The sequence below is a fragment of the Ambystoma mexicanum genome, chromosome 9 (genome assembly GCF_040938575.1).
Source record: "Ambystoma mexicanum isolate Mex_15411 chromosome 9, UKY_AmexF1_1, whole genome shotgun sequence".
NCBI lineage: Eukaryota > Metazoa > Chordata > Amphibia > Caudata > Ambystomatidae > Ambystoma > Ambystoma mexicanum.
Window position 1 is genome coordinate 187,837,433 of NC_090931.1, and position 25,320 is coordinate 187,862,752.

At 44.4% G+C, this 25,320-nt stretch overlaps 1 protein-coding gene across 1 annotated transcript in view; it reads left to right on the top strand.

The window, feature by feature from the left end:
- SCN4B (sodium voltage-gated channel beta subunit 4) overlaps positions 1-25,320 on the top strand; it is a 192,414-nt gene that overhangs the window by 88,860 nt on the left and 78,234 nt on the right. The window contains exon 2 of the mRNA XM_069614454.1: positions 18,163-18,335. Coding sequence (XP_069470555.1) covers positions 18,163-18,335 — 173 coding nt within the window. The remainder of the gene's footprint in view (positions 1-18,162; positions 18,336-25,320) is intronic.

Consider the following 25,320-nt stretch of genomic DNA (forward strand, 5'->3'; position numbering starts at 1 on the left):
GGCTATAGCCAATGATCTTTTGGTTGTAGCCCCAGATAGAATCTCAGGAGCTACAGCCAAAACACTAGCTAGCTCCCAGTCCCAACAGTTCCAACATCAGCGTAGCCCCGGGTCTTTTCCAGACCTAGCAACTCCCCTGGGTTAGCCCATAGTTCTTTTAACCTGGCCAGAGGTGGGATCTGATCGACTAGGCAAGGGGGTATGCGTCTTTTTAATACATTGGTGCAAAATATACAGTGCTGCTGGCATAGACCCTCTGTCTTTTGTATTAATTGGGGCAACATGGACATTTATGGACTATACCATGTATGAGTCTTTAATTGGAACTGCATGGTATTAATGAAATATTTGAGACTACCTGCGGTCTAAAATGCCAGCAACTGCACATGTACTGCTCCAATCTGACATTATCAGACATTTAAGGCTGTATTTTGCTGATTATTGTTATGAGGCTACTTTTTTTACAATTCTTATTTCTTCTGCTACTTTTTTTGCAAAAATCTAAAGGACTAAAAAACAAAAAAAAAAACAAAACAAAAAAATATATTATTAGATTACTTATACTGTGCCAGCTCGCCACCATGGTGGTCTGAAAGGGTGTACATCTAATTTGAGCTAAGGTGCATTAAGTCCCGCCCAGAGAAAGCAGGACCTTAGTTTGCTTAGGATGCATTGACTGGACAATGGTGTAATACAACAAGAAAGAGATGTGTGGAAGTAAAAGGTTGTGGGGGCATTATAAGGTGTGTAAGCTGGTGATCGATAGGTCGAGATTGCTGTGTGTTAAATATATATGTAAAGTCTGGGTGCATGAGGGGCTCAGGATGTGCACCGGCTCTCCTGAGTATATTGCAGGCTTGGTTGACCAGGGTCTTCCCAACGGATGGGGCGTGCTGTTTTAAAAGGTCTAGAGAAATGGGATGCACAGGACGAGGACAAAAGTCTGGGGTATATGTGTTGCTTACAAGCTAAAATAAATGACGCAGTTTTGAAGGGTGAGCAAAGGAGGATGAAATAAGGAAGAGGTGAAAGGGTAGGTGTCATGCTCCCCTCCAATCTCTGCCAAAACCATGGGCTTGGGCGCCGTAACGGGAGTCTGGGGTTGCGGGGGTGTCCTCCGCTTACCATTTTTGGTAAGCAGGGGACACGAAAGAAAAAAAAAGAAAAGCACCCTTCGGCGTCAGCTCTAACCCACGTTAGTGGGAGGAGCTGACGCCACAGGGATAGCAGGGTGCAGGCGGCACACACAGAAGTGTGCCGCTGTAAAGGGTAAATTGGGGGTGGGTGGTGGGAAGGGAAAAGCAGGCCGTGAAGCAGGCACAGTGACCTATATGATCACTGCGCCGCGCCGTAACTGGCCTCGGCATTTCGGCCGTCGATGTTTTGGGCGGCGCAGTGATCACCTAGATCCATTTCATCAGGCTCCATACCTGTCATGTGAGAATATAAGAGGAATACAGCATCAGTATCTGAACACTGGAGTCCATAGCTTGACCATAATGGCAGCACTTAGGAATATGTGGTGTAATGTCTTTACACTGCACCCATTACCAGCACAGTGGCCTGTCAGTGGCATGTGAGGCTATGACTGCTATGCAATGCACTAGCTGATCATATATGGCTGTTCTAACACATGAAGTCAGTTCCCCAGGCTTTTGTTGGATATGAGTGTGCCTGTGTCATATCATGAGACCACCCTTCGTATATCAAGGGAGCACCTTAGTTAAAATATGATTGATAATTAAGTAGTCGTTTGTCTGCTTTGGTAACTATTTGTTATTGTATAATCTTAAACTTAAGGTTGCTTACACCCTTAATATCAATCACAGGGATGTCATTGGGGTAAAGGATCAGGTGCCATCACTTCCTGTGATATCATCAGCATCACAGGTCATGTGGCATCACTTCCTGTGATATCATCAGCATCACAGGTCATGTGGCACCACTTCCGGTGCCGTTATTGAGTGGCTGATGCCACATCCACTACTCCGGGCATTTTTGTGAATGGACATTCCTAGTGGTGGGCTGGGGGTGGGTAGAGGTGTAATATGGCACCTTGATGACACAGCTGCAGTGCTCCTGTCCTCCCTCCAGATACAGCAAGTACCATGCAGGTGTCTGGGTGTGGTAGTGACGGTCTCCATGTGGTAATGTCGCCTGGAAAAAGTCACCAGGTAAGTGACTTTATTTTTCCTGAACCTTGAAATACTTTCCTCAAATATTCTAGCAGGGGTATCATTTTATTTTATAAACTCCAAACCTAGAATATTTGGGGAAAGTGTTTGATTTAACTGTGGTCCAGATTAATTCAAAACCTTCCACCCATTACTTTTTTGGTTTCAGTTTGTCTCCATATGTAAGAGAGGGTATGCCCAGACGTGGGTCCCTTGCTCGCTGCGCCATAGGGAACCAAGCTGCACCTCACTGAGGAGGCCCAACAAGGCTGAAACATGCCTGGGGTTGCTTGTGTTTCCGTGCAGAGGGGACCTGGCCTAGCAGTTCGGGCAGGGCTGCTCCCATTGGTGACAGTACCTGACTGATTTGCATATGGCTGGACCCCTTTTGCAATGACGCAGACGGGCTAAAAAACAGTGGTGTGGAAGGTTGCCCAGAGCAATGCCAGTGGTCCAGATTAATTCAAAACCTTCCACCCATCACTTTTTTGGTTTCAGTTTATTTTAATTGAGGGTGTATTTTTGAGGAAATGCCTTCCTCCGGTGGCAATTTCCCAGGTGACTTGATCACTGGAAACTGCAGTACGCAATAAATCGAATCTGACGCTGGCATGAGAAAATAAATCGTTAGAGGGGATCTAAGGCTCCCCCTGGTGGTGAGGTGTAAGCCAAGGCCTGTGGCGATGATCCCCTGCAACGAACAAGCATGTTGGCAGGGGGACATGGACATTCCCCAGGGGAAAGTAAGCATTTCATCTGAATTAGGGGACCCATGCCACTCTCTTCTCTCTCCACTTTCCCTTTTTGTCTCACTCTGTCTCCTTAGGTCTCTGCTCTCACTTTCTCTGCCTCCACCTGTAGTACTCTTCTCTGCTCATCTCCATTCTTGCTTATGTACGAAGCACTTTTTTCAGTCTTTCCCCTCTTCTTGCTCTACATATGCCTCATGTTTCACCTTTTCTATATATATATGTATTTATTTATTTACATCCAAGGAAAACATGGAATAGGCGGTACAAGTTTACGAAAAAGCGGTATCACGATGAAGGGAAAAAAGGCAATCAACATGAGGCAAAATTGTTTGGGGATGGGTGAAGAAGATATATTATTGAGGTATGAGAGGTAGCAAGAGTGAGGCAGAGCGAAGAGAATAAGAAAGAGCATACCAAGGTTTAGGGAGCGAAAGGGATGACGAAAGAGATCACGACTGGGTACCAGTGGGAAAGGATTGATAGGAATCGAGAGGCCGGCCGATAGGGGAGGAGACGGAGACAAGAGAAGAGACATAGGACGGCTCAAGGCCATGGATACATTTAAACACAATGGGCCTCATTACAAGTTTGGTGGTGCGGGTAAAAAGTGGTGGTAATTCCATTACCCCTTTTTTGTCAGTAAAGGAATTGCTGCCGTTTATTTCGAACTGCCGAACTACAAGTATGACCTTGAAGTGGAGGATTTTACGCAAGCATCATGTTGGAGGTAAATAGGACACTTTAAGGCCAAATGTTGGCTGAACTACTGCAGCGAAATTATTGCCAAAATCCCCATGGAATCCTAATGAACACCACCCTTCCACCACTTGTAATCCTGTGGTAAACCCATGGGACCAAGTGCTGGTAACAATAATTGAATCTGGTGGTAATTTTGCAGATTTACCACCAAATTACCATCAAACCGGTAATGAGGCCCAATGTAATGACATTGACGCTGTCCCACTCCTCCCTTCATCCTCTTTCTTTAGATGGTGCCTCACGCTCTCTTTCCACTGTTTGCTTCTCCGTTGACCTTCGTCTGCCGCTTATCTCACTGACTCCACTCTCTCTGTCCACTGAATACCCTCATCATAATCTGTCTGGTTGCCCATTCCTCCACTTCTTGCTTCTCTCCACTCTTATGCCCCCTTCTTGCTATCTCTTTTCTCCTCCCCTTGTCTTCTCTCACCTGTCTCTTCTCTCTCTCTCTCTCTACCTGTCTCTCCAAAGGTCTCCGATCCACTGTCCTCTCCTTGTCTCTGCGCCCACTCTTCTTTCTCTCCTTCTGTCACAAACTTGCTCTCTGCCTCTCGTTCCGCTCATCCACATCACTCTCCCGCATCTCACTTGCACGTTCTGAATGCTCAAAAGGCCTAGTAGGTTCGCCTCTATCTTACAGTGTTATATCTAATTTTACTCCCATGTTCCCTCCCTGTTGCCCTGTTGGCGCTTTGAAACACAATTTACTTGTTGTATAAGCACCTTACAAATGTACAATAAATAAACAAACACTTGTTCCCCTTCTCTCCTCATTACCATTACTCTCTCCCTCTGTCTCTCTCTCTCTCTTTCTATCTATTTAACTTGCTGGCTATGTCTCTAATTCATATTCACTTTATTGACATGACAAGTTACGAATACGAAGATTCCATCGCAGGTTATTCCATTGAGGGAGAATTTGTAGAATTCTTTCCACCACATTTCACCACAAATGTTTATGTGGGGGGTGGGTTAGGGTAATAATAAAGGTACAGGGAGATTTGGGTGGATGCTGGGGTTCTCCTCCCATATATATTTGCAGTAAAATGTCCTATAAATACATTAAATAAAACTGATGAAATCAAATAGAAGCAGAAGTTACACCTGTTGTAGAGATTAAGACATATTACCAATTTCAAAATAGCACAGTAGGTACAATAATACTTAACAGTTTTGCTACAGTCATGCACATACTCATCAATGCATTTGGTTAGACATGCTCGATATTACATTTTGGGTCCAGCCTGATGGCAGGAGTATGATGCCGTTTTTCTTCATTTTCATTGGAAGTATTTCTCCTTCTGCAGGAACTTTAAGTTGTGTAGTTTGTTACTAAATGTTTTTTTCTTTGAAGGAAGCCAGCAATTATATGAGTAATGTGGTTTATTGATAAACAGTCTGCTGACAATGACAGCACAAGAAGGGGAGCCACAAGGATGGTGTGGGGTGAGGAAGACTACAGTAGGGGCAGCCACATGTTCACTGTTAAAGGCCTAAACCAAGCGACAGCATTACTATAAAGGGCCCCAGATCCTATCATACGCTTCCAGGGCACTATTCCTCTTATGCTGCATCTTCTCCACCCTGGACTGGAGCAACTAAGCCTCAAACACATATCAACCCTCAGCTTCATCCCACATTTCCAAAAGTGTGGAACTTGTATTTTGGCGACACCCGACACTTAAAAAGCCCAAGCCTGCAAAACCTATCAAATTCCGCCCAAATTCAGTCAATCATTGGTGAAGGTGCCTCAGGTCCATGGCCAGGCCACTACCCAGTGTCAAGTGTACTCCCTCCAAAACATTCATCCAGAACTGATTGTTTTCTGAATAGTGAAACCAAAAAGTGATGGCTGGAAGGTTTTGAAGTCATCTCAACCACTGGCACTGTTCTGGGCAACCTTCCACACCACCGTTTTTAGCCCATCTGTGTCATTGCAATAAGGGTCCAGCCATATGCAAGTCCGTCAGGTACTGCCACCGATGTTAGCGGTCGTGGATGCCAGGACAAGTAGTCTGCAGGGTTATCTGCTCCTGCCCGGTATGTGACTTCTCTGTTGAAAGGCTGCAGTTGTAGCATCCACTTTTCCAATCTGGCTGGTGGGTGTGGTGCTGAACCTTTGACTATCGGGATCAGGGGCTTGTAGTCTGTAGATTCCTTGGCTGGCTGACCTAACAGGTACACCTGGAAGAGCCAGCACCCCCATAATATCGCTAGAGCTTCCTTCTCTATGTGTGCATAGTTTTGGTCTGTTTTGGTGAGCGCTCAGCTTTCTTACGCAATAGGAAATATGGTGCCATCTTGGTCTACTTGGGTCAACGCTGCCACTAGGCCTATGGGGCTGGCATCCAATAATAATTTTGTGTTTTTTTTGGTTGGTGTTGAAGAACGCCATCTTTGATTTCCCTGATAACGAGTCTTTCATCTGCTGAAAAGCTTTTTCCTGTTCGTCACCCCATTCCCAAGGTACATCTTTCCGGGTTAGTTCTCTCAGTGGAGCCACGAGTGTGACCAGGTCTGGGATGAACCTGGCACAGTACGTGGGCATGCCCATGAAGCTTCTGATTAAGGATGCTGATGTGGGGGCTTTGGCTCCCTTAATGTCTGTGACTTTGGTAGGGTCCGGTGACACCCCTTCAGCATTGAAAATGTATCCAAAGAATGCTCGCTCTTGCCAAATTCGCATTTTCCCGTGTGTAGTGTTAGGCTTGATTCCTCCAGGCCTTGTAGTACTGCACCCAGCCGGATGTTGTGTTCTTGTCTCGTTCTTCAAGGTACTAGAATGTCATCGCTCACATTAGTCGTGCTTGCCAGGTCATGCAGCACCCTTCGAATCTCATTCCGGAAGACTTTGGCCACCGAAGATCTCCCGAAGTTCAGTCTGCGATACCTCCGGAGGCTGACAATGGGATTAAAATGTTGTGATGTATCTCGATTAGAATCTTTCACCTAAAAGGGCTACTGGGCGTGCTCTTGCCCTCATGCCCATTGCAGTTAATGCCTGCCTTCACCAGGGAGGCCTCTATCTGTCTATCTAAGAGTAAAAGGACAGAACAAAACTAACTTGATGGACAGGGGGATGCGTCCATCAACTTCAGGTATGGTAGCTCTGGTTATACCCGTGCTGCAAGGGTTAACGTGGGGATTTGGAACAAGAGATACACCCCTAGCCCCCTGCAGTTAGCCCTGGCCTTACATCCTGTATCCCCGTCCCACAGGTCGAAGTGAGCGGGAACGGTTGGAGCGGTGTTCCACTACTTTTATTGTTTCCTGTTAACAGTTCCACTACTTGTTTCACACTTCTCCACTTTAACACTCAATAGCAGTCCCAGTTAAAATGCGATCTGTTTCATCTCAATGGGCTGTCAACCAGCTGGGCTGCAACCCTTGAAAAATGTGTTGCACGCTGCTCCCTGCCTGCCTGCTCTCTCTCTTGCCGGGGTCACAGCTCCACTCAAGCACTCTTACACCTTCACAAGTATTGCCAAAGCAGCACAGATTGCAAGTGTTGGGAAAGTGTTTGCACAGTTTCGCACTTGCCATTGTGTCACAGGAGGTGTCAAGGAGCCATGAGTAGATTCTGCTGCGATTTCTGCAGGCCCTGTTTTTTCTTGCAGGGAAATGTGGATTAAGAAAAAGGGACACATGGGGTACACAAGACAGGCACATTTGTCAGGCGGCCCGAAAGAATACTTGACAACATTTTGCTGTTTAGGACTGAAACGATGTATTTGTTATGTACGTTTAAACGTATCGCCAGTGTTTGTATATACAGGGGGCCGTTGGAATGTTGAACGTGAAACACGATTATGCAGACTTTGCAGTTTGGTTCTGGAGGCATCTAGACACATTCTTGAGCTGCTTCGATGGAAGGGTTGCGGAGCTTTCTGTCGCCCAGAAAGCTCTATTCAAACTGACCCACTTTGGTCCACAATATATGCAGCTGACTGGCAGTCCTTACAACCGCAGCATACCATGTTTGGCAAATAGTGGAAAAAAGAATAACAGCAGTGGTCCCAGACACAGCTGGGCAAGTCGCTTTAATTTTGAGGCCTCCATTTTGCGTTAATTGCTTTTTCTTTCTTATCCTCTTGCTAAAAATAATCACTAAATGAATCAAAACTTGCTTAAAATATGCAATTTTGTAAACTTTGATTTGATTTTGTGTTGTAGTATTTTCTTTCACATAGTGCAAAAAACTTACAGCTAAATGCACACAAAAAAAAACATATATATATGATTATGTGTTCACATTTCATTTGTTGGAAGACAGTACCCCCTGCTGGAGCGGCTGGGTAGTTCTCCGCGTTGACAGCCATGGCTCTGTTATCCCTCTGACTTGTTCTCCTCCTCCCTCCCTCCCTCTGGCCCGCCCCCTTCCTGCTATTGGTGCTCGCCGTGTGCAGGGCCCGCAGTCAGCTGCTGAGTCAGCTGCCCTGCGTGAGTGCAGCTGCAGATAATATACAGCTGACGGGGAGCAGCCCATCAATACTTGAAACGCAGCCATTTCTCGTAGCTGGAGTGAAATGCTGCAGTGCTTCCCTGGCCCCCGCCTCCCGCCCCCTCCGCAGCAGGCGCAGATAGGGGAGCCCCGCCTTCGCCTGTTTCCTTCTCTTTCTCGCCCCCTTACTTCATGCAGCGGCGTAGCTTAGAAATAATGAACTCTCACTGTGGACACTTGCCACCACGCGGGGCTTTACAATAATGCTTCTTTCGCGTGACTTCAGAGAACAAGTTCATTGCCCACGCTGAGATTGATCCTTTTTTTCACGTATTTCATCAATATTATTTATAGAGTGTCTGATTTTGTAGTTGGATAATGGCCTCAGCATGGTTTCGGGATGTTGGCTGTCTTGTGCTGTGACGTGCTTCTAGGCGTATTCTCCTACTTTTTGGACCCTCTCACCGGGTGATTTTCATTTTACGCAAATCCTTTCATTGTGGGAAGCTTGTGATCTTTCCCATATAGCGCCTTCTTGTGTCATCGTATTTGGTGCTATGTAGGAGAAAGTGCTTCTTGTTTTCCATAAGTTCCATGTTGCACTGGTTACAGACCTGATCTGCATCCCGATTCTAGGAGTGTGGGAGTGTGTGAGTCTGGAGGGGTCTGGTTGCAGTCACCTGTCTGTGGTCTCTCACGCTGTTTCAGGTCATTGTTGGTAGGTGTGTGATATTCTGCACGGTTGTGTGGTCTCTATCTCCAGCGTAGTGTTTCGGCCTTATGAGCACATCGCCAGCACTCTCATTTACTCAGTCTTCATCAGGACAAATATTTTGTACAGCTCCCAACCTTGGGTGTTTGTGTTCGATTATGTCTCACAACACTTCTCATGGACCCCTGCTTCACTCGTGTCCAAAATCGTACTCCTAGTGTACACTTTTCCTTCTTTTTCTTTTAGTTCCTCAAACCGCTTCTCACAATAAACATTCAATTCCAGTATGGTTTAAATAAAACTGATCAGTTGGTGGCCACCGAGTGAAGCCGTGCGGCACTTAGGAGTTGTCCTTAAACCATACTGGAATTGAATGCATATTCACGATGCAGCCAATTGGGATGTAGATCGGAGAAATTAGCACGAAAAAAGGAAAAACGTGCACTATGAGTAGGAGTTAAATGCAAGGGAAGTAAGAGTCTCTGAGAAGTGGTAATTGTTTATTTATAGAGTCATTGTTTATTTAGCATTTATACACAAGTGAAGTGCTTCAAAGAAGTGTGAGGAACAAATAGAAAAAGAAGGAAATATGTATACTGTGTGTACGATTTTGGACACAAGACATAACAGAACACAGGAACCCAGGAACCCGTGTTTGGGAGATGTACAAAGATATTTGTCCTGATGAAGGCTGAGAAACCAACAGCGTTGGTGATGAGCTCATAAGGCTGAAACACTGCGTCAACATGTTGTTCTAGACCGTGTCATTTTAATACATTGTAAAATGTAGCTATGGTGTATTAAGATTATCCCTAATGAGGACAGGGTGACTAATTGAGATTTGTATTTTTGATGAGTGAGAGTCAACAGATGTATTTGTTGTCAAATCAGCTTTCATATGTGTATATGTGTACATGTAATGTTGATCTCTGAATAAGAAGTGATGTCTAATATGTGATGTTCTGAATATATGTGTATTAACAAATTCATTGATTCAATAAAGAAGATTATATTTTTGCAATGAAATGAGAGTGGGAGTGAGATCCATACTGGTGATCTATCCAGAATATCGCTCTGATCACATTGTTTTTTGATTAGGTATGATATGGCATTTATAACCAGCCTATACACTAGTGTTTCAAGGCGTGATATGCATTTGACAGGCACTAACATAATATGATCAGGAAATCGCACCATTTGCCAGCTGTGCCAGCATATCGTCAGTTCATACCATTATGGCAGTGGCTGGAAAATGTATGATCCATGCCTACACAAAAGCCAAAACTTGCATTTGATGATATGTTTTTACACCGACCGTGTACTTGGCTTGGCAGTGCATTTACTTCAATATGTCATGTGTTTTCGCTCCAGGGCTGCTTTCAAGGATTTTCAGTGATCGCACTGCACGCTAGACTGAGTGATATTTTATTTTTTCATTTTTAAAGCGCTCACACAGGCCAGGGGGCATTGAGGCGCTGTTACAGGTATATGACTTAGTTATTTATAACGAGCTTAATACGCAGAGGTTTCTAAGCGCGGGTGCGGGGATCGAACCTGTGTTGCTTCGTGTCGTCTTGTTTTCAAGGCGAGCACGTTGCCACTGAGCTATTCTCCCGGGTCTACTGTCAGAAGTCCACGAAACAGGCACACATTTTATGTGGGCTTTGTGGACATATTTGTCTATCAGTGTCTGTAGGGAGCATATGTGATATGTTATTCTGTGCTTGCAGAGAAATCCTATTTAGCTCCTGCATGGTAAGGTTGGATGCTACAGAAAAGCTTTACTATTGTGCTTCCTGCATGGATGCTTCGATAGTTATTTGAGTCCGCGCGGTTTCCACTTTTGTGTGATTGGGGGGATTATGCCTGTGGCCCATCCTGTGGGGCAACTGGCCACTAACTAGGGTGTGGCTGAATAGCTCTGTTAGGGCCTCTTGTAGTTTGGCTGTGCTAGTTGTAGCATCTGGCTTAACATGGACTCCATGCCACTGGATTTCCCAGGTTTCAGCTTTTATGGAGGGTTTTTGGTCTCATCTAATGTTATTTCTTTGTCCAGCAGTGTCTGTTGGGCCTTTTATGACCTAATGACTCTAGCTAGTCCAGTGCTTCTATTTGTTCTGGCTTTAGTGGTCTCTTATTGTTCTTCTAAATAGGCCCTGGAAGTGCCTTTACCGCTCCTTAGGCCCAATTCATTGTCCCTTTGTTTTTCCAACAAGGTTATTCCATTTTTCCCAAACACTGTTTGTTCTGAGTGATTCCTATGTTTCTCAGTGCTGTTTGGTTTCATGTATTTTATTTTTTCTCTTGGGGAGTGATTTCAGTCTGCACAGGGTGTCGTGGTTCTTCTTGTGGTTGTGTTCTCTGTGTCCCTGTGGTTTTGATTGGACATACTCTCAGATTATCAGGGTTTTGCGTACTGCGCCAAACCACTTGTTTTGCAGTTTTCTAGCTTGTTTTTTGTGGCTATTCGCCTTGGTCAGTGTGTTGTCTGCTGCTGTTCTGAATATGTTTGTTATGTCTTTGACAGCCTGGTGGGCTCCTTCCTTATCAGACCTAAAAGTCTTTCGTAGGAAGGTCTCTAGGAGGGTCTCTATTACGCTGTCATTGTGTGCATTCCTTTGGTGTGTTCAACCACTTGGTGTTTGTTTATTCCTCGAGGGAAGTCCATGAAGAGTTTGTGATAGGTAGTTGTCCAGCTTGCCTGTGTCTTTTCTCTATAGCTCTATGGCAGTTTGATAGTGCCCAATTAGATGACTATGGGGTCTGGTTGTGAATTCTTTCATTTTATGTGTCTGTATATCACTTATATACCCCTGAGCTAGTCAACCACCTCAGCAAGGAAAGGGCAGCAAAGAACTTCCATGATATCACCAAACAATGGTATGAGTAATAGTGCCATCTCCAGTAGAACACATGAGAGACCCAATGTCCCATCCATGGAGCCAACGAAGCCAGCCGGAACCCATGGTCCGTATCACACTCTTTGCTTATGGAAGCTAGCCGATGGCAACGCTACTCACCCACAAACATACATCACACCCTACGACACATCGCACAACAACTCTGCCAACATGATGCAGCTATCCCCCACAACAGAAATTCTGCCTAGCTGGACACATCATATATCTACTACTCTTGCATACTTTAGGCACCCATCCATTTGCCAGCCCAATATGACTAGCTAGTAGGGACATGGCCATCCCTACCCAACTTCGCTTTGGCTTAAATGCACACATGAATTCTAATCTCCTGTGTTTGAACTCTCTCAAATCTTGGACTGCAGGGACATGGCCACCCCTACCCAACTTCGCTTTGGCTTAAATGCACACATGAATTCTAATCTACTGTGTTTGAACTCTCTCAAATCTTGCACTGCAGTCCCCTGAGGGCAATCACCTACAGCGCTTTGAGGCCATACCAATGGGAGAAAGGCACTATGCAAAAGAATAATTACATTACATTGCATGACATAGTCTGTTAACAGCTACCCAGGGGGCTGTTAAATGTGAATTGTCCCTGAGAGTGCCCTGTTCTTCTGTCATTTAAGATGAGTTGGCCTGGTATTTTGCATAGATGTATGGCTGTTTGTTTTGTGCTCATGGCTCTGTCTCTCTCTTGTTGCCTCTTCCTGGTGGTGGCTGCGGTTGGGGATAGTTCCTTTGTGTTTGGAATTTTCCTGACTTGGATTCACATCATTGAAATCTTTTCTTAGTTAAGTCTCTCCTGATGGTCTCTGGCATCTTGTGGGTTCACCATGAAGAATTTTGCTCCTGAGGTGTGTGACCATTACATGTACCCCTGTTTGGTTGAGTTGAACTGAAACATGTTGGTGGTTCTCCGGGTGGATGTTTGGCTGTTGTGCTCTTTGCACTCAGAGTCTTGTGCAACCAACATGTCTATTTTATTTTGACTTTTAAATCATGTAGGTCATCGCCATACATGTCTTGACTTGACGGCATGATGGATAGTATTGTTTACATAAATGGGAATTAGTTGGCTGTTAATTTCACTGTGTTTTCAGTGGTTGTAATAATATGTCTTCCTGGTTTAATCACTTTGACCCTGTTTGATGGATGATATGGATTGGGTTTTTAAATCTGTGTTTGGAAATGTTCCCATTGCTTGCTTTGTGTGCCTGAGTAGGCGATGTATAATTCGGTTTGAGTTCACCAGGAGTACTGTGTCTACTTAGGGTTGTTGTTAAGCTCGGTTTCCATGTCCAGTGCAGCGTTTGGGTGCATGTTCATCATTCTTGCATTGTAGTGAAGTTCCAGCTGAATGTTTCTCATGGCCTGTCTTGTTTTATGTTTCAAGGTTGCTGTGACTCTACTATCCTATGATATCGGTATTTGCTGTAGTATTGTCTTTGGCGCGTCATGTTCAGTTTTTGATTCAGGAAGGGTGTGGATTTTTTTGTTGTCTTGTTTCAGTCATTGTTGTTGTAGTTATCTCTAAGGATTTGCTTTGTTAGGGTAATTCCGGGGCCGGCAGAGCCGCACTTCACGGAAGGCCCTAACTCCTTCCCTTGTCCCAAAGAAGTCGAGGTCCACACAAGGAGCAAGCATTTCTGCAGTTTATTAGCACAAACCACAGGGATCATCTACATGGAGTACTCCAGGCAAATCACATATTCTCCAGCTCGCAGGCCGGTTTTGTAGGAAAATGACGTTGCTATTTGCGTCACTCAGCGAATTCCGTCCCGAACCTAGCGCCACACAGGATTAGCTCCCTGAGTGGTAGGTCCAGTTTGGTTACATATAGTGCACAATATTAGTGGACACTGCTGTGTCAGGTGGTGCGCTTCGATCATCCCTAAAAATTGCTACTCTGGAAGTGATACATTAGCCATCATGATGATTGGCTAGTGATTCCCGCCACCTGCCCCTAACCCCCAGTGCTCTGATTGGCCAGGCCGTGGGCCCCCACGCCCTGAGACAAACTTTGTTCCCAACCCGCAAGACACCTGGTCATGGATAATGTGTATCAACAATGTGTGACTATGTGACAGTGAGAAACAATGGTGTCGGTATACTACTGCCTTGAGAGCGTTCCATTCCCAGTGTATATCGTTGCTGATATGTTGCAATTTGTTGCAAGCTTGGCCCTAGGCACGAAGCTGCTTGTGCTTTCCCAGCCTGCAGGACTTGTCATTACCTCAGCTTTGACCGAGTCACGTGTGAGGGCATCATGTGTGAGGCTGAATTACTTTGATTTATTTTGTATTTGCATAGATGAGTCCCTGCTGGGTCCGGTATCACCTTGGCTCGGTGTGTATGGAAGGTCATTTGCAACTTCGTGGCCTTGGCTGCCGTTGTCTGCCATGGCGGTTCTGCTTGCACAGCATCTTGCTGCTTGAGGTTTCTGTGAGATGATCCTGGCTTGCTGGATTTTCCTGAGGCCTACTCTGGCTCTGAATGGGTGTTCTGCATAATGTCCATAGGTTAGAATGAGAAATGATCAATCAGGTCCCTCAAGTGCTCCTGTCCTTCCATAGGGTTAATAGCAAGTAGCATCTGCAAGCATGTACAGGATCTCTTCTGGCATCTTGCGTTTCTGTGGTGCTGTAGCGGCTTAAGTGGCAAAATAATAAACGTGCAGACAGTATGTATATGTAACCGCCCTCTATCTCATAGAACTGTACCTATGCATTCTTCATGTAGGTTGGTGTGTGAATGTCCCGAATGTGCGGAATGCACGTGTGCTTCCTGTCTAACACAGCTATGTCATTGTGACGTCTCTAGTGACTTGCAGCATGGCTTTTATGGTGTTGTTAGTCGATTCTGTCCATGTATTAGTCTCCAGCTCAGTCTTGCTTCTCTTCGCACACTTTGGGTAGGGTTCGTACTACCGCAGGGTTGTATGGTCGGCTGGCTGGGTATCTTTCATGGTGCATGCCGATGGTGGGAGCGTGGGGATCGGTGCGAATCCATACAGTCTGTGGTCATTTTGCAGTGGATACTTCTTCCAGTTGAGGGGTCCATTGGGAGGGAAGGTATGTTTGGGTTTTCCCTCCTGAGCTTTCTTTGCATTTCTCAATCGCAACCTGCTCTATTTCCATTATTCTCTCGTTTACATATGACAGTTTATGTTGATGATTTTTTCCTCTTTTCGATGTCTGATTCTTGATAGATCGTTGGTCTTATGTTCATTTCATGCTTAATTATTCATTTTCGTTTCTCAGTTCACCATCATGTGTCTTGAGTTCCCCTATTGTCCTGTTATGCACATTTGTAATTTCCAAACAAGTTCTTTGAACTCATAGCCTGCCTCTAGGGCTTCTATGCAGCCCTTTAGAGTTGCCTCTTTTTTGTGGAATTCTGCAGAGGGGGAAGTTGGCTGGTGTGGTCTGTTGTCTTTCCCGAATGATCCTGATTTTTTTATCACCCTCTTAAGTGGACTGTTGTGTTTCAGCGTCTGTGATTCCTATATTCCTATATATTTTTCTACATCAGCTTTGAGTGCAGGGAATGTTTTTACATTATGTAAATTTGTATTTGATTCTTGGATTAGTAATGTACGAGCTTCGTTAAGGTAGTAAGCATGGTGTTATCTGAACGTACCCCTTCTCTGTGAACACTTTAACAAGGTAGCTGTTGTCATTGTCTGTAGTTGTAATGTTAGTAAGGAAATAACAAATAGTTTTGTTCCAAAATGTGCAGCCTTTTCTGTGGAATATGAGGTCAGTTTCCACCCTCACTCGGGGCTGGACTGGCCTACAGGATACTCTGGAGATTTCCTGGTGGCGCTTCTGCATCATAGGCCTCTTTTTGTATTTCCACCCCTGTGGGTTGCAGTCAGCAAACAGTACTTCCGTGCTATTCTCAAGCACTAGTTCTTTAAAAAACTTTCCATCTTTTTCAATTTTGGATTCTGTGGGGTAGTCAATCCCCCAGGACCCTGGGCTTGTTAAAAAGAGATGATGGTCTCTAGGGTTGTTTCTTCTTTCTTCTTCCATTTTGTCTTTGTTCAGGTTTGCTGGCACATTGGTCTCTTAGTGGTGTCTCTGTTCAGGTTTGCAGGCACATTGGTTTCTTAGTGGTGTCTTTGTTCAGGTTTTCAGGCACATAGTCATGTTGTTGTTCAGGTTTACTTGTACATAGATATTTTAGTGGTGTCTTTGTCCATGTTTGCTTGTACAATGTTCTCTTAGTTAGTGGTGTTGTCTCTGTTCAGGTTTGCTTGTACATTGGTCTCTTAGTGGTGTCTCTGTTCAGGTTTGCTGTCACATTGATCTCTTAGTGGTGTCTCTGTTTAGGTTTGCCGGCACATTGATCTCTTAGTGATGTCTCTGTTCAGGTTTGCTGGCACATTGATCTCTTAATGGTTTATTTGTTCAGGTTTGCTGTCACATTGATCTCTTAGTGGCATCTTTGTTCAGGTTTGCTGGCACATTGATCTCTTAGTGGTGTCTCTGTTCAGGTTTGCTGGCACATTGATCACTTAGTGGTGTCTCTGTTCAGGTTTGCTGGCACATTGATCTCTTAGTGGTGTCTCTGTTCAGGCTTGCTCACACATTGATCTCGTAGTGGTGTCTCTGTTCAGGTTTGCTCACACATTGATCTCGTAGTGGTGTCTCTGTTCAGGTTTGCTGGCACATTGATCTCTTAGTGGTGCCTGTTTAGGTTTGCTGGCACATTGATCTCTTAGAGTTGTGCTTGATCAGGTTCTTGTGGCACTTTGAACTCTTAGCAGTGATTTGTATGAGGCACTTCAGAGTGTTCCTCCCATTCTCTCTGTTCTCTATCCTCCCCACTCCTTGCTGTTATACAGTACAGAGGGTATACGTGCCTCCTTCCACACCTTGCCCTCACCACCAGACTCTCTTCGATGTCCGCCAGAAGTGATGACTACCTCCCTATTCTGACCCAGGCAGCCAATACCTCAGGATGCCGTCCAGTTCCACATTGCACAGCCCTTCACTGATTCCATTGTCATATAAGAATATCACAAAATGACATATCTGAAAGTAAAATGTTATATTATTTGCTAGACCACAGGAATATTGCATATCAACAATAAAGTATTTCAAGTTAAGCTTTGATTCACTGTGAGCTTTTTGCGGTTACTAAGACATTTGTTGAGTTTAATTCTAAAGTTGCCCTTTTTAAGGCACTCCAAGCTGCAGCTGTGGGGAGTTTGGTAGCTGATTGGAATGCAGAGCTGACGTATGCTGACACACGTGGACGGGGGAGCAACCAATCAGGTTCCTTGGATGATGGGCTGAATCTACTGATCCGAGCCCATGTTCCATGGAATCTGATGGCTGCTTCCCCTGCCCTGCATCACCATCTTCCTTCACCCTCCCTTCCCTTTAAAATGTCCCGTCCTTCCCACCTCCACCCACACTTACCTCATTTCCGTCTAATGCTGCTGCTCCTTGGCCGCCATAGAAATGGAAGAAGGGCTCTGTATGGAGCCCTGCCTTCTTGATCCAATGCGGCCATCTTAAGAAAGTATTTTGATTCAATGATCGGGACTCCGTTCATTGAATCAAAATACAATGCTCTTAGCACCCCGAGTTTTACAGACTGGAAACCTGGGGTGCTAATAGCAGTAACCACCGTTTCCGCAGCCTGGAATGGGTGGTAACGACACCAGGGACCCTCGTTAAAGGCCCTCACTTTGCTTGGGCCTTTAACTCAGACCCCAGGCCATTGCCACCCATTCCAGACACTGGAACGGGGGTTATCGCTTAAATGTTTGTGGAATGGGGGCAATTCCATTTCTGTTAGCTTCAGGTAATGCCCATTATTGGGGTCGGGGGACAACGGGAACTAATTGACTGGATCTAAATTACTGCCCCGGAGGGAAGCCTTGACAAAACGTTTATTGTTACACACAGAGATCTGTTGACAGGCATTCTGTGAATTCTAATGTTATCATCCACTGCTACCTGATAAGTCAAAGTGTCAAACGTTATGACCGAGTAATTCACATTGGGCCTCATTACGACCCAGGCGGTAAGTTACCGCCTGGGTCGTACCTTTACCACCATGGCGTAAACTACGTTTGCGTAATTAACAACAAGGTCCCTTAGCGCCATGGATTTTAACACCTGCTAAAAGCAGGTGTTAAATCCTCCATGGCGCTAAGGGACCTCGGAATCAGGCGGTAAGGGTCGGCGCTGTTTACGCTGCCGTAAACCCCTTACTGCCTGGGTCGTAATGAGGCCCATTGTATTGGCGGTATACATTTAGGTTTAAACCTGCATAGAGTTTTCTATATGCGATGATGCTTTTTTACTGACAAGAGTATGTTTTACCAACTTCATTGAGTTGTTCTGCGCCCACATTGCTCACACCTTCTTGATTGCCTTTGCTGCAGGTCTGCACTTCTTCCCTGGCACTCCAGCCCTAGAGGTCTCTGTGGGCAAGACTGGCATAGTGACGGCCAAGAACGGCACCGATGTGCTCCTGCCTTGCACCTTTGCCACCTGCATCGGGTTCGAAAATGCCATTTTCAAGTGGACATACAACAGCACTGATGCGTACAATGTGGTGAGTCAACACACACCCACTCACACTGAACCCTTCCTTGCTATATGCATTGGAACACAATGTTACTGTTACTGCCTACACAAAGTTCACATATAAATGTTGGGAATGCCACAGTTAAGGTTTAACACATTATTAAAACTTAAAATAGCACCAAACAACATCAAAATTGCTGAAACCTTAATTTGCCCTCTTGTTGTGGGCCGGTGTTAATGCATTACTGTGCAAATGCGGGGAACGTGTTTTGTTTGTAAATTGATGTACGTGTGCATGTTTGTATTTAAAATGTGACTGATAGTTGTGTTGTGAAGACAGTAGTTCGATTATATAGTGTGAGCTAATGATATATAAATGTGGGTGTTTGTTTTAAGGTCCTTTAATTTAAGGTGTATATTATTACTAATGCTTTTAATGGCAATGTTGTGTGTTTTTAGAATGTGTTCTATGCTTGATGTGTTTTTGGTGTGAATATATTCATGTGGGGCAATTATTTTGTTGTTCTTGTTTTTTGTAAGGGTGTTTGTAGCTAGGTTACATGTATAATATGTTAAACCATAACCCTGTCATTCACAACATGTAATAAAATGTCCCTCCTGATGTCCTCGTTTGCTTGGGAAAGTGTTGTCTAATGTGTGTGTGCATCATGTTGCCAGGTTGCTGTTGTGTTCAGTGGGCCTTTCCATGCATTTTGCAGAATAACTTTCATTCCAGTGAATGTTTTCATTTTATTTTGGATCTCTGACTCTGGCTGATTATTTTATGTGTTTAGCAGAATATTTTTCATTTCTGAAGAATGATTTTCATTTAGTTTTGTCCACCTCTCCCTAGTGCGTATGTAGGGCCAACCTCCTTGCGCGATTTACAGAATGTTTTTCATTTTGCTGAATCGTTTTCATTTTTATTTTGTCCTGCGGCCCTGTTGCGTGTTGGGGGCTACAAATGTTTCTGTGTGTTTTGTGGACTATTTCTCATTGCATGGAACTCTTTCCACCAGGGCTCAAGTCGAGGGTACACGCAGGTGGACGTCGTCCACCCACTTTTTTCAGAGGGTAAACTCAGTCCCCCCCTAGCTAAAATGAGAAACAATGAATGCCTTCTTTGAATTTATGAATTAAAGCCGCAGGATCGAACCGCAGTCATCCTGGACACTTCACCATTGCTCTGTATATAATTACAGCTGCAGGTCATCAGGTTTGCAGGCCGGACACTTCACCACTGCACTATATATAATCTGATGAAAAATAACAAACAACTAAAGGTGAAATCTCCCAGGGAAAACATTTGTATTGGTTGTGGTTTTTAAAACATGCACACCTATTAACGTTTTAAAAAAAACACTATTAGAAATAAATATCCACTATTTGTTTTGTGTGTGTGTTGATTTTATGAAAGGCAAATGACATTCGTCCTGTGCAATTTGCTTGGTTATGCAGAGCCAATTTAATGAAATGTGCATATTTCACCTTGATATGCACATTTCTGGCGTCGTCACATCCCCTTGCGTTTGTTGATGAGTCCCCCCACTTTAATTTTTAGGACTTGACCCCTGCTTTCCACACTGTTTTCTCCTACCAAGTCTACTGCGCATGTACAGCGGCCCTGGTGCATGCTGGGTGAGGCATGTGAATTACGTGCAGTAATATTTCTTTCGTGCAATGTTTCTCTTTTCATTTTGCAGGTCCGACCCTCTTGTACATGACTGATTAGTGCTCAGTATATCGAGGGCTGGTCTTGCTTTTGTTTGTTTTATGGAATATTTTACATCTAAGGGAGGATTTTCGTTACGTTGTGTCCCTCTAACCTTGGTGCATTCCTGATAAGGAATGCCCGTGTCTGTATTTTGGGGGCTGCCAATGTTCATGTGTGTTTTGATGAATATTTTTCATTTTGCAAAATGCTTTTTATTTAGTTTTGTCTCTTCTACATTGTTCCCGTACTGAATAGGTGCGTGTATGAGTGTGCCTGTGTGTGTGTTTGTGTGTGAGCGTGCTTGTGAGTTGCTGATGTTTCTGTGGCTTTTACAGAATATTATTCAATTCTTGGTGTATTTTTCAATTCGCTCTCTACCTCTGACCCGACTTTGCATAACTGAATATAAGTTTGTGTGTGTTTTCAAGGCTGGGGATGATTTTGTACATTATAGAGGACAACATTTTGGCACTATACTGCGGCAGCATTATAATTCTCTCTCTCCCTCTCTCTCTCTTTCTCTCTCTCTCTCTCTCTCTCTCTCTCTCTCTCTCTCTCTCTCTCTCTCTCTCTCTCTCTCTCTCTCTCTCTCTCTCTCTCTTTTTCTCGCTCTCTCTTCCCCCTCTTCAAACCCATCAGAACTTTATTGGTGTTTTGTATGCATGCTCCAACCAGAAGGCTGTTAAGACTACTGCACTGATTATCCCCAATAAGGGTGAAATCAGGTATTTAGTTGTTTTGACAGCCTTGCAAATTGTCTGTCTTGGGTTGATTAAGCTATGTATAAATAACACTGCCCTCTAAGATAAAGACAAATTCCTCGCATACCCACAATGCCTTGCTGTTGTGGCTCACAACTCGAGGTGAACGTCCAGCAATGGCTACTAGGTGACATTGTGGAATGTGTGACTTGGCTCAGATGGACTACCCTACTTTCACATTTCAGGTGAACGTTTTTTTCCCAGGGCTTTTATACCCACCATAACTGTATTGGTGTTTTGTATACATGCCCCAATGCTCAAACAACTGGCTATACCAAAATGCCAATCTAGTCACATAGTAACACTTATCATGCTTGCTTTATCATAAATGCCCAGTACAGAATGTCATGACACAATAAGAAATGGCTAGACTGGGTGCACCAAAAGGCCAGTTTAACCATGTAATAACACTTGTCCTGCTTGCTTTATCATAGTTGATGCCCAATACAAAATGCAATGCCTGTCCCCTGGCTGGCCCAGTGCCTGACACGTACACACATAATCACATTCATACCCAACCATTAACTCACTATTCACTCACACACCTTCCCAGACTCTTACATGCACTCACATGCACTGCACACCTGGAACATTCACATTGCATTCTCCACACATGCGCCCAGAACTTTCCCACCCACACCGCATTCTCATACACACGACACATGCACTCGCACCCATACATACATACACCGTTCATATGCACACACTCACACATATACATATGGGCAAGTGGGAGGAGGATGTGCTTCATTCCACTGCATTGAAAACATACACAGACAGAGTAATCCTGTGGTGCCTTTATATTGACAATCTCTTTTTTATCATTCTGGTGTGTTTGGTATCAGAACTCTATGTGTTCATTAACATTTTGAATGATAATGATAAAAATGTGAAGGTTACTTCTACATTTACCAAGTAAGAAATCGTTTATTTAGATGTGAAAATCAGTATTGATGAGGATAGTATGAAAAGTGAACTGTATAGGAAGGACACAAGGACTAATTCTGTCTTGCATGCTAAGAGTGCCCATCCTAGAAATTTGAAATGAAGTATCCCCCTGTGAGAGTCCATACAAGCCAGGAGGAACAGTTTGGAGGATTCAGATTTGAAAAAATTGGGAAAAAGCTGACATGCACCACTAAATCTGCTGTCTATGTTCTGCGATGTGCTTGTAACAAGTGGTGCAGTGGCATCACTATACGTGCGGCTAAGGTCCGGGTTCTCCAGCACTTAAGAGCCATCTAAAATAACCACTCTAATTATCCCATGGCCATGCATTTTGAAGAAACACATGGAGGGATTTGGTATCTTTTTCTTACTTCTGTGTACTGGAGGCAATTGTGAAAGACGCCAGAGACAGATGGGATCCCGGTATATAGATGGTTATGACATTACGTTCCCCCAAAGGCATGATAGAGATGGAGAATGATTTACCTTTGTGGGAGAATGGGGTAGGCATGAGGGTCTCTCTGGCTTCCCTAATTTGTAGAGCTGCTGTCTAAGGGATTTTAGTTTTTAATACGCTTGCTGTTCATAGGTTCTGTTGGGTGTCTTTTTGCTTGCTATTGCTTCAGCATTTCCTGATAGCCTTTTTAGGGTGAGCACTACTGGCATACAGATATGGGCATTTAGGCTGCAGAATGTTGCTGGGGGGTAGTTCATTTACTACTGCCTAATGAATATCTTGACCCCATGGTTGTGGGGTGCTGCCTTTCTGTTTTTATAAAATTAGCTAAAAGATGATGGGCCTCATTACAGGTTGGGCGGTCCGGAATTAACGGTGGCGGTAAACCTGCCGCCACTGTTAATTCCGGACCGCCCAATCCCGAGTCCTGCAGGCGGGCGGTGATCTTCCCGCCAGGTCTGACCTGGCGGGTTGAACACCTCCCGCCTGCATGCGGACGTGGAAACGCTGGCACCATCACGAGATGGTGCCGGTGTGTCCACTTCCCCATTCCCATTGAGTCATTCCCATTGATTAACACCATTCCGCCTCCGTGACTCCCTGGACACCGGGGCTGTAATGCCCTGGTAATTCCGGGAGTCACGGAGGCGGAATGGTAATACGAGTCCGGCAGTAACCAGGTGGTTTTACCGCCGCGGTTACCGCCAGACTCATAATGAGGTCCGATGTGTTTTACATTGGCTTGTAGTATCGTGTTGCAAACATGGGTAACTGTGATTCAATAATGCACTTGCATTTTGCACTGCATTGGAGGCTCCCACCGAGAAAGAAATTTGGTAGCCTAAACATTAAGAGTAGACGAATCATGCAGGTGACGTTCATGCCTGTATTTTCATATTCTCCCTGTTTTAAAGGTGTACATGCACTTTATATTAGTCTGGTTTCCTTGATATGCACTGCCACTTTATAGGTTCACCTGCACTTTAAAACAGCTAGTTCATACGATGGTAGCTCTAAGCCATTTCAATTGATAATGGTAATATAATACATAATTGGTTATTTGTAATGCGCTTAGAATGCAGACGTTTCTAAGCGCAGACCCGGAGAACCTGTGTTGCTCTGTGTAGTCTTACTTCCAAGGCGAGCGCGTTGCCCCTGAGCTATCCTCCTGAGACAATCGCGTTGCCCCTGAGCTATCCTCCTGGTTGTGTATAGTGGGCCCTTTGGTTATAGGGCTTAAAGCACTTGCACCTTATAATGACTCGGTTTCTTTAATGTGCGTTTGCACTTTAAAGGAACATGGCTAGCTTTTATGGTGACAGAATGAAGCCATTTAACTGGCTGTGGTGCAGTGTGAATAGGGATTTGTATTATTATAATATTTTATGCAAGTCACGTTTATTCATCGGCAGGATAGCTCAGGGGCAACATGCTCGCCTTGGAAGCAAGACAACATGGAGCAACACAGGTTCGAACCCCAGGTCAGCGCTTAGAAACCTCTGGGTATTAAGCGCATTATAAATAACCTATTATATCATTGAAATGTATATTAGTATTTTATCGGTCCGCTTTGCGGATGGGAGCTTCCAGTTTTTCTGGCTGGATGGGTTATATAGAGAATGTGGTTCTCCAGCTTTAGATCCAAATGGGCACTAGCGCCTGAGTACTTTTTTAGCGCCAATTGATCGCCAGTGTGCTTTGATGCATGCACTCGCAGTTCATACAGGATTCTTTTGCGTCTGATGAAAAATGGATTTGTTGTATTGTTTTCAGAACATAGGCATCTTATTTTAGACATGCAGTTGCACTTTAACACTTGAATATTGCACTTTACGCTCTTAATTTATTTGCACTGCATGAAATTGGAATTGGTATTTCACAAACGCGTTGGATCCTAATTGGCATTCGTTTATTGATAACCTCATCAGATATTTGGCTGTTATAATGCTAGGTCTTTATGCTGCAACCGGATCGAATATGTCAATTTATGATATTTTGCACCAGCACTTTAGAGATTCAAAGCATTTGCTCTTCTTACTGCATTGTAGTAGTGGCAAGGGAACTATTATCCATCTCCCCATTTCCATGCAAGAGGAAATGGCCCTGGAAATCCCCTGCCCCAAGAACGCAAGACCCAGCCATAGGACAAAGCCCACTGCCTTTATTAACAATTCAATGCCAAGGATTGCAGCATGGACAATGCAATATTGGCCAAGCGCTCCCACTCTCCAGGTACCCGCCGTCCAATTCTATTAACCCATGAGGTCACAAACATGAGGTTACATCCCAAAAAACCTAAAAGGTAAAGGGATTGGTTATTGAGGTGAACTACATACACATTCTATAATCGGTTAGTGCGATTATTGGGCAAGCCATGTCTAGTGGCTTCTGCTGGGACCACCTCTATTTGTTGCGAATACAAAGTTACAGGTTAACTTAAGGAGATTGGTGAATGCAACATAGTGTACGATTATCGTGGAAGGTTATTAGGGATTGGGATTAAAGGGTATTCTCAGCCTTGGAGCTTTGGACAGTTACCAGCTCCGATCTCCTAGACCTTGAGAACGAACATTCGGCTTTGAGCCTGTGTTACATTTGTATTCTCCTACCTTTGGTTAGATGGGAGCAGACACCTCTGTCTGGTTCGAATGAATAGGCTCTGTCTTGTAGGTTCAAATCACATGCGTAAAGACCACAAAATGTATTTCTCTTGCTTGAAATTATGAGGATGTTCAGCTTGTGTTCCCTGCAGGTGTCCTATCTCTTCTGTTAACTTGAAACCTTTCTTCTCTCAGTGTCCTTGGTGAGGCTGCGCATAGTGTCCGTGCTGGAAACCTGCTCTGCATGCTTCAGCAGGATCAGCCTGTCAGCCTTTCTCTGTGTTCTTTGAGTTCGTCCTGCTTTCCTCTTCACTCCAATGCACCTATCGTTTCCATCTTTGTTCGTATGGCAGCCCATGTTAGTTGCGGTTAAGCGTCAGCAAGCCGTTTATTTGTATCTTTAATGCTCTTGCGGTTTACGCGTACCAAAATGTTATACGTGTGTCAATCCCCTAACTATGCAAGTCATAAGCATATTCTTTGTGTCTATTAGCAATAAAGCTAAATGTCTGTATAACCTCGTGCAGTGATGT